At 48.2% G+C, this 13350-nt stretch overlaps 3 protein-coding genes across 3 annotated transcripts; 2 read left to right on the plus strand and 1 right to left on the minus strand.

The window, feature by feature from the left end:
* Window positions 1–1633: 1633 nt before the first annotated feature.
* Window positions 1634–4893, minus strand: LOC121594104 (inositol polyphosphate 5-phosphatase E-like). The gene is given in 7 exon segments (XM_041917058.1): window positions 1634–2019; window positions 2088–2232; window positions 2235–2349; window positions 2432–2754; window positions 2757–3085; window positions 3087–4239; window positions 4331–4893. Coding segments are annotated over 7 exon segments (2430 nt in total). The 5' UTR covers window positions 4587–4893; the 3' UTR covers window positions 1634–1910.
* Window positions 4894–5888: 995 nt separating this feature from the next.
* On the plus strand, window positions 5889–7839 carry LOC121594013. Its single transcript, XM_041916853.1, has 2 exons — window positions 5889–6096; window positions 6196–7839. The coding sequence occupies exons 1-2, from the start codon at window positions 6061–6063 to the stop codon at window positions 7774–7776; spliced, it is 1617 nt and encodes a 538-aa protein (XP_041772787.1). The 5' UTR covers window positions 5889–6060; the 3' UTR covers window positions 7777–7839.
* Window positions 7840–10050: 2211 nt separating this feature from the next.
* On the plus strand, window positions 10051–13055 carry LOC121591751 (mRNA-capping enzyme-like). Its single transcript, XM_041912644.1, has 2 exons — window positions 10051–10288; window positions 10373–13055. The coding sequence occupies exon 2, from the start codon at window positions 10532–10534 to the stop codon at window positions 12353–12355; it is 1824 nt and encodes a 607-aa protein (XP_041768578.1). The 5' UTR covers window positions 10051–10288; window positions 10373–10531; the 3' UTR covers window positions 12356–13055.
* The last annotated feature ends 295 nt before the right edge of the window (window positions 13056–13350 follow it).

Here is a 13350-nt window from a genome sequence, read left to right on the forward strand (position 1 = left end):
TATTGTTTATAAGCGGCCAGGATGATTATCTGTTTTAAGTACGGCCATAAACTTCGCCATTCCAATATTGTGTCATGCGACTAGTCTGACAATTGATGTTGATGTTTGTTAGTAGCTCGGTTTTTGCTCAACCGCCAGTGAGCGTCGTATATGTTTTTGTAAACAGCAAAAGGCACAGGAATAAGAAAGTTCTTCGCTCCTTCACTATTCGAGATAGTTGGGTTGGTAGGCTCAGGTCGAACACGATCGCTACTGTATAAGAATATGAATCTCGCTTTCAGCTGATCTACAGTATTGTATCATATAGGAGTGTAGAGGTTTCATACAGATGTATATTGTTTTGTTACGAAAAATCAATCTACTACTACATGAGCTATCACACCAAGTTCCTATTTGTGGAACATTTTCTTAACTAGCGATTTGAAAGCTTAAGATACAACTTCCGATTATATTATTGCCAAACTAGTTTCAAATGAATGATCATGCTTATAGTATGTTATCTTATGTAGCGTTAAAAAAAATAACAAAATTAAAGATAAAATCAACTCAAAAGTTCCATAAGTAGCGAAACAAATCTATAAATGAATCAGTAAACACGTAATGAAGATATAAAGAGCAAATGAATAAAAATTACTAAAAACAAAAACCATATGAATTAAATGTTATCCACTAAATCTGATGACTAGAACCGTGTTTTAAGATCACAACTGATATAAATATAATAAACTAACGTTCTCGCGTAAATTGTCAATGGTTTCTGCGCAAAGAAGTAAAGCTGTAGTAAAAAAAAGTTAATCGATCCTAGCATCGAATGACGTTCTAGTGTATTAGATATGTTTGTTCAGCCTCTGAAGTTGTGTGAGATGCACGGTCTGAAAGCTGATTCGAAATATGCACTACTAATTGCTTCCCACCAGCCAGCTAGGATAGGAACAGTTAGTTTGTCTTTCAGTTACTCGAAATGGTTAAGACCCTTCACTTCACAAACACTTATCGGAACATCACGATTCTAGTCTAGTGCTATAAACCTTTCCACTCTGCGTTACTTACTGCAGGTATAGTGTATACATTATCTAATCAATCTAAACTACAGAGAAAGGCTACAAGGTTTTCTTTTGTCTTTTTACTCGCTACAGTCACTGGCAATCTATTCTGCAGTTCGGTCATTACCATTTACCACATCTAGTTGATGCCTACCGCTATGTTCCATATCAGTTTCTGGATCTCAATTGTATTTTAGTAACGCTTCTATACACACATATACACTCACAAACGTGCTAAAAACTTACTCCCTAGTTTAAGCTAATGAGCCAATGAGCCTTGAGAATCTTTGTTTTTGGTTGGTATTACTCGGTTAACTGTGCACTCGAGTAGATGACTAGTGGTTGCGATCGATGGCATTTACATGTGCGAGACACTTACTGCACATCGCTGACTAGAGTAAATGGAGAAGGAACACTTAAGGCTTTCTGTTGAGTGAGAAAATTCATGTAAGTGGCTAATGTTCACACCTTCACACTGATGCTCATAGTAAATTTTTTATCGTATTCAAGCGCACTAGTGGCTGGTAAAGGAATTAAAGGGCCGCATATCAGTCTGCCAATACGGCATGCCTTACCACAATACGTTCATCCACTAATTTTACGCCCGCTCTATGTAATGGTAGAGTTTCGATCTAGTTTTAACACTTTACTCTGTGGAAGCTATATATGTCTTATCAATAGTAAGCTCCAGCATTGCGCATTGTCAAATCGCTTGGTTTGATCAATTCATTGTTCCACTAAAATTCCCTGCTTGTTTTCGCGCTAAAATGTCCTCTTACGATCCTCTTGTTGAAAAAATCTTCCTCAATCTTCCACCGGGCCTTTCTTACGTATCTTTTCTTACCTTTAACGGTCAAACAGCCGGCGTCATTGAATATTGCACACGGCAGATGAGCCTGCTCCCGAATTGTCCAAGCGCCGCTTCATGCCTTCCAAATAAACTTCACGGTTAAACAGTCCTGCCGCTAATGGAACGCTAAAAAAAAGCGCAAATTTCGACCGTTCATTGCTAAGAATCACATACAAAAAAAGACGACTACTTACGTGTCAATGCCAGGTCGAATGATATTCCGGAACAGTGCCCATACCGGTTTGTGATCGGACGAGGTGATGCTTTGCACTGAATCATACGCAATACATTTGACCGGAGAAGGAGGATGCGATATTTTGCCTCCTGGTGGCAAATTTGACCCCGCCGATGCACCGTTGTCACCGGGAGTGGTTTAAATTTGTACAGGATACGATCGGTGTACGCGGGCGCACGCTGCTTGCTGGAGGAATCGAAACGCTGCGTTCCGGGATCGTACTAAAACAAATTAAACATATATAGAAATAAACACAGGTTAAATGAACGCTGCGAACATTTCGTTAATAGCGTTTGCCCATACCTTGTACGTAGGTGGGAAGGTAATTTTAGCCTCGCGGAATCCCCGAAACGCAGCCCCGTCCGAAAGCACCGAGGTGAGCTGATCCGTGTGCATAAAACCGTGCGGCAGGTGGGCCGGCAGCGGGAACTGTGTCGTTTCGATCCACTGCATCAGCTTGTCGCGGGGTTCGCTCAGCCGAAAGTTTAAATCCCCACACCAGTACACACTGTCAAAGTTTTGCGTGACGTCCTTGTTCCGGTGCTTCACCGTAAGATTGCGCGGCAGGTCGAGCGCGTGTATGATCTTCTTCACGTCCGACACGCGCTCCTTCACCTTCTGCTGGGGGCTGTCAGATGGGACGTTACAAACAGGAACGAAGTGCCAAACAGGCAGAACGAGATCGCCACCGCACCCTTCGTGCGGAAGGCTGTACCGGGCCGCACCGACAGACAGGCGTCTTCCGGTTCCGAGCAGAACCAAATCAAGTCGCGCCGGATGAAGGCGGCCAAATGGAGCGTACCGAGGCTGGTGGAATGTAGCAGAATGTGGGATGGGCCGAGCGTTTCCTGCAGTGTCACCTCCCACTCGAACCGCTCCGAGCAGGACTCTTGCGTACCGAACACAATAATATCGGGCACGTGCTCGAGTGCTGTCGGCAGCACAAAATCGTTCATGGCGCGGCGGACTTTGGCCGTTCATGTTCCACGTGCCGATAAAGATGGTAACCTCGCGGGTGGGAAGTATTTTGTCCAGCTCCGTTGCACCCAGCAGCGACGTAGAACCGAGCCGGCCGTGCAGAAAGTTGCGCTGGCGTGCCTTTTCCGCCGGTATCAAGTTGAGCACGTGGGCAGCCATCAGGGCCTGCCGGGCGAGGGAATCTGCCGAGCCCGGCGGTCCCTTTACGCCCGCGTCAGACTCGTCCGTCCCGCCGTCGCCGACTGCACCGGTCGGTACCATGTCGAACGACATGGATTTGCGCGATTCGTGCTGATCGAGCGAATCGCACCCACCGGGCAGCAGCAGATCGTCTTCCTTTTCGGCAATGTTCGGCGAGCTGTAGTGCTGTTCCATCTTTTCGTACCCGTCCATGTTGCAGCGATGCAGCGGTGGAAGAAAGCGCTCCTTGAACCGGGACTTGCTGGACATGATGGCGCGCTGCGTGTGGTTCTGGTACTCGCGGAAAACGATCGGCTTCGTTACGACGCGATTGTTCACGAGCGAAACGTTTGCCTTCGGGCTGCGTCCGCTTACGTCCTCCTCTTCCTGGGGTGTTTCCACCCGCGGGCCCACTTCCAGCGGTCGCCGGTGGCGCAACGGGCTCGACTTTTCGATCGGATAGCTGGTGCACGTCTTGGCAGTTAGCTCCAGCTTCAGCTGCTGCCGACGCTGCTGCATCTCGAGATCGTACGAATCACTACCGGCACTGCAGCTGCCAGTCGCCGGATGCGAGTATCGATTGCGCGGCGGTGATTTCACGATCGCCTCGTCGATCGAGCAGCAGAGATTGAACTGTCCGCCTGCTCCGCCGCCAGTGCTGGCGGATGTGTTATTTGCTCCTGCTACGTAATTGCTCAAACGATTGCCGAGCGAGAGTCGGGTAGAGGACGCGTCACGCTTTCGTACAGCGGTCGGTATTTTCGTCACCGCTGAACCCTCCGGCCCGGTCGACGAGGTCGTGGTGGTAGTAGTCGTCGTCGATGACGTCGAGAGCAGCTGGTACGAGTTGGTATCACTCGGGTTAGACGAATCTTGCCGCTGGCTTGCGCTGCTGGTTGATGTGTTCGTAGCGGTAACGGTGCCTCCATTGCTTTTGCTACTACTGTTGTTGCGGTTGTTGTGGTTATTGTTGTTGTTGTTGTTGTGTGTTGTTGTTGCTGCTGCTGCTGCTATTGTTTGCTGTTGTCGCTTTCCGCAATGCATTTGGTTGTGTTGCGGGAGCGGTATGATGATTCCCGACCAGACTAAAGCTCGACCCACTGTCGAACGTTTGCTGCTCGTCTTCGCTCTCCGAGCATCGCTGCGGCTCAACACGTGACGAGCGTTTCGAGAGTAAACCGAGAAATGGTCGTTTGCCCTTTCCACTTGCTGTAACGCTCGGACCACTGCTACTGCTATTAGAATGCATCACAGCGGCGGGAGGCTTCGAAGCACTTGGCTCCGGGACCGTTTTATCCATTGTGAACAAACGAACTAAACCAAACGATATCCTATACTTTCTCGTACGCAAGGCGCTGGAGGCGCTCAACACGATCGTCCAAACACGCTGTCGCTTGCACTGCACACACTGTCGTTATATAAGACGGTAAACATCCCGTCCCGCACGAAGAACGTCCTGCAAAAGGCTGCAACGATCGGGTTCCACTGCAGCTGGTAACGAACTACGGCAAGCTGACGTTCATGGCCACCACGGCAGCAACAACGACGACGACGACATCCACGACGACGGGTACTGTGGCAATGCTCTCCCTGCATTGTTATTTATTTTTAGCCACCAACGGACGGTCCACTCGTATGCTGTGCCCTTGATTTATATGATGAAGCTGATGGTGATGGTGACGATGATACGCCTCTATCGGCCGCATGAAATGACGGAGACATGCAGCAGTAGCAAGAGGAGTATACGCGCTCTCGGTCTCGATCGTGTGCTACTGACATCGTACCAGGTGTAAATGGTGACGCGGTTGATGCTGCTTCATGCATCATCGTCATCATCTTCGGCGTTGTTGTGATTGCCGTGTCTACCGACAATTCTCCGACACGGTGCATTCATCCTGAAACAGAACAAATACCGTTTCGCTGCAGCAGAAGCGATATCCGGCGGTGGTGTTGAGGGGGATGCTTTCGCTCATTTACATCATTGCTAAATCAGGTGAAAACCCCCCTAGTAGATTATCACGATGACGTAGTAACAGCACTGAACGTACTTCGACGACGGTGGTGTCGGGATGGCAAATTATCCTTGAAGCTTTCGTGCCAAACAGGACCGCTATCGGGAGTCTCCAGCCCGAGGTAAACAAAAGCAATTAAAACAACGCACTCCACGGGATTGTTCACATTTCTGAAAGCAGACAGTATGTAAAGTAAGTTACAATGAACCCGAGCTCGCTTCTTTCTTGCTATTGCGCACACAGTAACCGTGAATTGCTTCGTTCGACCGGAAAGAATCACCACCCCCGTACAGCCAGCCACCCGGTACAGATGATTGCCCGTTTTTTTTCAGGATTATTTATTTACTTCATCTGTCAGATGGGGTTGACATTGCGAAAAAAGGATATGCCAAATGTTGGAAATAATTTTCAAATATTTATTGAAAACTAACATTAGAAGATGGGACAGCATTGAAATTATAATCTGAACACTCCAAACTTACTGTAAAATCATGAATTCTTCGGGAAAAAAATAAAAAAGTCAAATTTTCGCGACAAAAACGAAGCGCCCTTTGTGCTGGCTCCTGGCGCAACTGACAGCTGTGCAGCTCGTTACCTTGACAGAATATAAACAATCGAAACGAAAATAAAAAGTGGTGTTCATGCAGCCAGAGACGAGAGTTAGATAGTGAAAATAGTTTGTAGTTTGGGTTTCCAAATTGCCCTCGTCCTGCGGGGAATATCATTCCCGTTTGGCAGCTGCACGGCATCGAATCTGTAAGAATGGACATCAACAGAAACAATGCGTTTTTCGAAAAGGTACACATGCTGGAAGATGGCGTGACCCTGGGGGATATTGAGAATTTTATGCGTGTATATTTTTTTTCCTGGCTCTCTGGCTAATTTTCCCTTCATTAGTTGAAACAAAACGTTACGGATTCTTTCGATCGATTGCGCAAAGCGATTGATCTGCGAGAGAAGCTGCTGCTGAGACAGCTGACCGTAGTGGTGCAGCAGGCGCAGCACATCACGTTCGAGTACGATAGCATCCGCTTTCTGGGGGACGGTGAGGATGAACTGGTCGGATGCATCCGCACGTACGGCAGGTACAATATCGACAATTTTAACGTAATCCTCCAGAAGGAACCGTACGAGAACGAGGACTACATTCTGCCTTCGAACGATCACGATCTGATGCATAAAAGCTGCCGCCAGGGTGCGGATGACGAGCGCAATCCCGAGAGCGAGGAGATTGTGGTGGAGTTCTTCAACAATCGCAGTCTCATCAAGGACAGTGCCGAGATGGTACGCGAATCAATTATAAATCTCACGTTGAGCGAGAGTCGTGAGCTGATCGACCGAACGATTGGCATGCCGAAAGCGTTCCTGGATGTAGCTACCGCCGACGAACCGACAAACGATGGCCTAGAATCATTGCGTGTGTGTAAAATCGACCCAACAGCGCACCGATTGTACAGGGGTCGTTGCTCCATACCGGATCTGCCGCCGCTCGATTCGCTTTCCTTTCAAGGTGAACAGCAGCAGGACGATGGTAGTAACAACAACCTGCAGGGAAGCGTATCCAACGGCAACGCCAAACATGGTCGCAATGTGTCGCGTGATGGGGAAAAGTTGATTTCACTTTCGCTGCCGCCTCAGCGCATGATACCGAAAGCCTCACAAACGGATGGACTGATTGTACCCAGCAATACCACCACCAGCACCGATTCCGAAGGAAACGTGCACGAATCGTCTGCCGCCTGCAAAGCGGCGGTGGACAAGCGTATGAAAAACGTAAATCACGTTACGATGAACAGTTGTGGCAGTACGATAAACCTTAAAAACGTCACCAATCTGACGATCAACTCCTGTTCGGAGCGACCCCAAATGAGGGAAAAGGAACACGCGGTACCGAAGACTTCGGGCGTGGATCAGGGACCTTCCGAGGAAGGCAGTCCGGAGTGTGGCTTCTACAAGCGGCTCATAACGGAGAACAAAATCCTACGCAACCATATACTAAAGACGAAGCTGGGCGGTGGGACGGGATGCGGAGGCGTAAAATCACAGCCTGCCGTGATGAGTTCGTCCGTCTCGGACCGCTCACTATCATCTGCGACCAATGAAACGCTTTCCAACTCGAAACAACCGTCCAACGAAACGGACGACGTCTCGAATAGCAGCAGCAGCAGCAGCAGCAGCATCGTCGCCCCGAGTGGCCCAGCCGAGCCGGAAACGAACCTCAACATTCCACTGTCAGAGCAGGAACTACGGCAGATGCTGGACATGCCTTCCTCGATGTGCGAGAAGAGCCTTTCGTTTGTGTTGGGCGAGCTGTACGGCATGCCAAGCGGGTTGGCCACACTAGCGAATGCCGGGGCGGGCAAAACGAAGGAACACACGATGCAGATTCAGCAATGGCTGAAACAAATAATCTCCGAAGCCGAAACGGAACCGTTTCAAAATGCGGAAATGCTAGAGTTTAGCAAAATTCACGACTAGGATTATTAGGAAGAGTAGGAATGTTTCGTGAAAATTTTCCTGTCGGTAAATGTTCCATACAAGTGTTTTACCTTTATTATCTGTGCGATTACAGTTGCTGATGATTATTGTCTGTGATTATTTAGGTTCGATATAGTTTGGGTTAGAGAGTGAGGAAAAACTGACTAGGGTTCAGAGGGAGTGTCTTTCGATATTCACCAACCGTGCGCCCTCGTCAAGAGTTTGAATTTTCCTTTTAAAATGCTGATATAACGATTTCATTGCCCTTTTCACTCCTATTATTTGCACATATTTTGCTATGGGTGTAGGTTTGATAGATGTGTCTGTGGTTTATTTTATATGTTTTCTTCTTCTTTTCTTAAATATTTACTAAACTATCGATTAGTTTGTATTGCTGGGTTTACTTAACAGGGTGTAATGAATTAATTTTCCTTATTTTTCCACCCAGAGGTATCTTATGCCGATTGTCCACATTCCATTGTTCAATGTACGAAACCATCCTTCCCCCCTTCCCCTCATTCAAATCCTTTTTTGATTGCGTGTGTGTGCCATTGTGAGCGACGAAAAGGTACTTTACTGTAACGTAGTACTTGATAGACTGCTTTTCTCACGAGTTTCGGGAATCGTGGCCTGGTGCGATAAATAGTCATAAGTATTTAGTATCTGACAAAGATAGCAAAGACCAGCTTCAAACGGTCATCGGAAGCAAAGCGGCAGCACACTCGTCTAGGTAATAATACGCGATTCATGTTAGTAATACTGTGTGGAGTGTTTTGTACGTTTTAAATGTAGTGTGGTATATAAGGAACAATTTAAACACAACATTGCGCGCGTTTCCTAATTCAACCGTACATGCATTGCTGGATTGAACTCACATTTTAACAATTTCTCGCTTGATCGGTTTGCAAATGTATCTCGAAGTATCTGCAAGTTTTTCAAGGGTAAATATATATAAGAATCATTCGTTTTGCATCAATGATACAAAATTGGTACTTATGGCAAACAAATGATAAATAGAAAAAAAAAGTAAATGTCTCAATGAAATATGTCTTTTCGATGGACGCTTTGTCAGAGACGGTAGCGCAATGGCGTTTCCAACATAAAGCTTCTTTTGTTAAATAAATATTACTTATTACTGGCGAAAAGATGTGTTAGTTTGAATCTACAGGACCGTTGTCGAAATAGGGAGTAAACTTTGCTATAGTCGCGAATAGTGATGGGAAAAATAAAATTTTCGTTGGAATGGATTCCGGCTAACTCTTAAGTTTTTTTTTGGAATCAGATTGCGGATAGTAGGTCGGGAATCAAATTTCAGAATCGATTCCGAAATCAGCTCCGGAAATAGTTCCGGAATCGGCTTCGGAATTGGCTCCGGAATAATAATCGGCTCTGGAATATAATCCTTCGAAATCAGAATCGGCTTCGCAATCGTACTCGGTTTCGGCATCTCCATAAGAATAAAGGATTGGATACAATTATGCTACGTATTGATGGCTGCAAAGAATCAAAATTTACTTGCAAACGATCCATTCTCATGGAGATTCCCGCACTTACTTTTGAAATTTGATATATCAATTCAAAAAATTGTTCTAATTCCGGAGCAAATTCTAATTCGGGAGTCAGTTCTGATTCCGTTACCGGAGCCAATTGCTATTCCCACGTCGATTTCGATTCCGGAGTTAATTGCGATTCTGGAATCGATTCCAGATAGTTGACTCCGGAATCGGCACCTTAATCAGAACTGGCTTCGGAATCGGAATCAGAATACGGAATCGGAATAGGATAGGTCCGATTCCGAGCTTTCACCACTAGTCGCGAAAATTTAAAAACACATGACACAAACACAAACAATATCACATGTTAAAAATTTCCGCAATTCAAAATCGTCGATAGTCATTACACATTACATATGAGCTTGATTAGTCGTGCAATTTTAATCGAAAAATCATCATCTTGAACGACATCCACGATGACGAAGTCAAATTAAGCATTGTAGGAAATTAAACCATAACTAAGTCATTCCTGCTTCATCCTTTTGCTGGCGATTGTTGATTTATTTGTAGCCATTTCTGAGCGATACAGTGTGTATTCGCATGTGATTTGTGGTAGGACGTTTTTATCTTTCTGAAATTGAGCTAAACTGTCGTTTTGAACCATACTTCGCCCATCTCTACATTATGCGTCGAATGACAGTTGTACTCCGATTCGGATAAACTCGTTCAATCCCCTACTGTCATCCCCTACAGCGACTTTTTTTCTTGCTGTCAAATTAATGCTCACGTTCTCCAACCTTGTCTAGCACGGGGAGGACTTGCGATTTCTGGTACAACTGTTTGCGTAGCGAAATCGGAAATTTGCTGCACCATCGGATACATTCACCAGTGTACTGTGCTTGGCCACTGGCCCCTGAAACCTACGGCGAATACGAAGCTGTAGGTGCAAGGCACGTATTACAGCGTTTGCTGGAGCCATCGAAAAGCGACGATGACGGTGCAGTGAGCTGCTACAAAAGGTAACTACGAAGTGTTCCGCGATAGAGCCTCTATTTCTCTGCCACACAATCTGCTAACAGCGGTTGTGCGTTTTATCTTTGCAGACGTTAAGGTACAACGGTGCAACTTGGGGGAAACCGCTCCTCGATTCCGCCAGATATTCCCCCCGTCGGGATTATTGGTAGTGGCTGTGTACAGCTTCCACCGCCGCACATCATCCCCGTGCGGAAGACAAGCAAATCTCACTCACCCACTCACTAGCTATGTCTCGTGGACCCGGTCCGATCCCCCATCGGTGGCTGCACTGCCCGCGGAAATCGGACTCGATCATAGCAGATCGCTTCATAGCGTTTAAGACGCCGCTCAAGCGCGACTTTCAGTCGCAGATGCCCGTCCAGTGCTCCTTCGCACCGTCGATGCTGTTCGATCTGATGAAGCGACAGAAGCGACGCATCGGACTGTGGATTGATCTGACCAACACCAACCGTTTTTACGATAAGAACGAGATCGAGGACGCCGGCGCTACGTACATAAAGCTGAAGTGTCGTGGCCACGGCGAAACACCGTCCGTCGAGCATGTGCGATCGTTCATTGAGATTGTGGAGGAGTTCATACAGGAGCATCCGTTGGACGTGATTGGCGTTCACTGCACGCATGGATTCAACCGGACCGGTTTCCTGATCGTTTCGTACATGGTCGAACGACTGGACTGTGCGGTCGATGCGGCCGTGATGGCATTCGCCCAGGCCCGCCCGCCGGGCATCTACAAGGGCGACTACCTGAAGGAACTGTTTGCCCGCTACGGGGACGTGGAGGATGCGCCGCCTCCGCCGGAACTGCCGGCCTGGTGCTTGGAGTATGACGATGGCGACCAGCCGAACAATGGTGCGCACCAGCTGGTGGAGCAGGATGACGATGACGACGGTGGTGGTGGTGAGGAAAGCAGGCCGCGCGGTTCGAAGCGATCACAGGAAGGCGAAGGGGCGCCGCAGACGCCAAAGCGCTTCAAGCGAGCCTCGTACAACCCGAACGCAGTCTTCATGGAGGACGTGCCGGGCGTGACGTTGGTGCGGGACGAAGCCCTGATTGCCAAGCTGCAGGAGCGAGTGCGCGAGATGTGCGGCAGCAAGCTGCAGGGCTTTGCCGGCGCGCAGCCCGTCTCGATGGACATGCACAACATACGCTACCTCAAGGAGATGCCGTACCGGGTGTCCTGGAAGGCGGACGGCACCCGCTACATGATGCTGATCCATCGCGAGGGCGAGATTTACTTCCTCGACCGAGACAACTCGGTGTTCAAGGCGGAGGGTATCCGGTTCCCCACCCTGAAGGACACGTCCGTCCACATCACCGACACGCTTGTCGACGGAGAGATGGTGCTGGACAATTACGGCGAGGGGAAGAAAATCCCCCGATATCTCGTGTACGATGTGATCTACCTGCACAATCGGGAGGTGCGCAAGCAGCGGTTCTTCCCCGATCGGTTGGGACTGATCGATCGCGAAATCATACAGCCGCGCACCAACGCTATGCGGCAGGGCAGGCTGGACCGGGAGAGCGAACCGTTCGGCGTGCGGTTGAAACAGTTCTGGGACATTATGCAGTCGCGGGCACTGCTCGGGCCAAAGTTCACCAAAGGGCTGGGCCACGAGCCGGACGGGCTGATCTTTCAGCCCTCGATCGATCCGTACGAGTCGGGCGTCTGCCCGCGTGTTCTTAAGTGGAAACCGCATCACATGAACTCGATCGACTTTCGGCTGGTGATAAAGGAGGAAACGGGGCAGGGCATGCTGCCGACCAAGAAGGGGCTGCTGTACGTCGGCGGCATGGAGCACAGCTACGGCGAGATCAAGCTGACGAAGGAGCTGCGCAAGCTGAACAACAAGATCATCGAGTGCAAGTTCGAAAATGGCTGGGTGCTGATGCGCGAGCGCACGGACAAGTCGTTCCCCAACAGCTACGAAACGGCCAAGAACGTGTGGGAAAGCATCCGCAATCCCGTCACCGAGGATCGGCTGCTGACCCTGATCGCAAAGGACGGGTTTCGATCGGATGCCGAGCTGATGCCGCCACCCCGGCCACACTGAGCCACTGCGGGGGGAATGGACTGAACGGAGAGCGGCCCCCGATGCGTGACCAATTTGCTATTTTACTGGTTGTAGTAAGATTGGAAGTATTTGACATGTTTTATTTTTAAACCAACCACAATTTTTGTTTTCTCTCTTGAGCGCCTTGCCTGGGGCCCTTTACGTTCGAACGCTTCCGGGCTGCTAGCTCGAAAATCCGCTCCGCGTAGCGAACAACCTTCCTCATGCTGCGTTTCATCTTCTCATCTGCTGGTACTGCAATACCACGCAACCTCGCTGGATTACCATGGATACGGACTGGTCACTCGTTTTCTACCAGTAACGATTCCTCCTGTCTTTGCATTGTATCGAGCTTGACAGAACGCGCAAACACAGGCGCCTAGAGCTGTGTAAGAAGCTACGTTGGTACGGTGGTTTGGGCCGAGTCGCGAAGGGAAGGGCAGAAAGTGACGACATTATATTTGATTATGGAACCATTAATCCATACATTGTAAGGCAATGCGGATTCGTTTCGAAGCGAAAGCTTAGTTTGTAAGGTAGCATAACTTGACCGAAGCATTTTCGGTCGGAAGTAACTCTTTGGATCACGAAAGTCGAAAAGGATGAAAGACAGCGGCAGTAGCCAGAAGCGAGAAATGGAGAGATTGTGCAGAACACATCTATATAGTTAAATAAATTCCCGCAAGACATCGTTTAAAAACAAAACCACCCGCCCGCTGATGACTCCCTTTGCGCTTTGGTGAGATTGAGAAAAAAAACAAAAGCAAACACACACACAGCCTCTTACTTTGAGTACAGTTTATTAACAGTTAGATTTTAATTTCGACCGACTAAAACATAATTAAAAATTATCACCAGATTGTTCGATAGAATGTTTCTTGCGTGCTTTGCCCGGCAAACGGTTTGCTTTTTCCTGTTCTTGTGTATGCGTGTGTGTGTCTGTGCGCGTGTGTAAGTGGATTTTTTGTTTATTTAACTTTCACGCGATCATGCGA

The sequence above is a fragment of the Anopheles merus genome, chromosome 2L (assembly GCF_017562075.2).
Source record: "Anopheles merus strain MAF chromosome 2L, AmerM5.1, whole genome shotgun sequence".
NCBI classification, from domain to species: domain Eukaryota; kingdom Metazoa; phylum Arthropoda; class Insecta; order Diptera; family Culicidae; genus Anopheles; species Anopheles merus.

Excerpts from the sequence above, each read along its gene's own strand:
- LOC121594013 (XM_041916853.1), top strand. The coding sequence starts at position 6,061 with ATGGACATCAACAGAAACAATGCGTTTTTCGAAAAG. Across the intron at positions 6,097-6,195 it reads ACAATGCGTTTTTCGAAAAG|TTGAAACAAAACGTTACGGA; the intron begins GTACACATGCTG and ends TCCCTTCATTAG.
- LOC121591751 (XM_041912644.1), top strand. The coding sequence starts at position 10,532 with ATGTCTCGTGGACCCGGTCCGATCCCCCATCGGTGGCTGCACTGCCCG.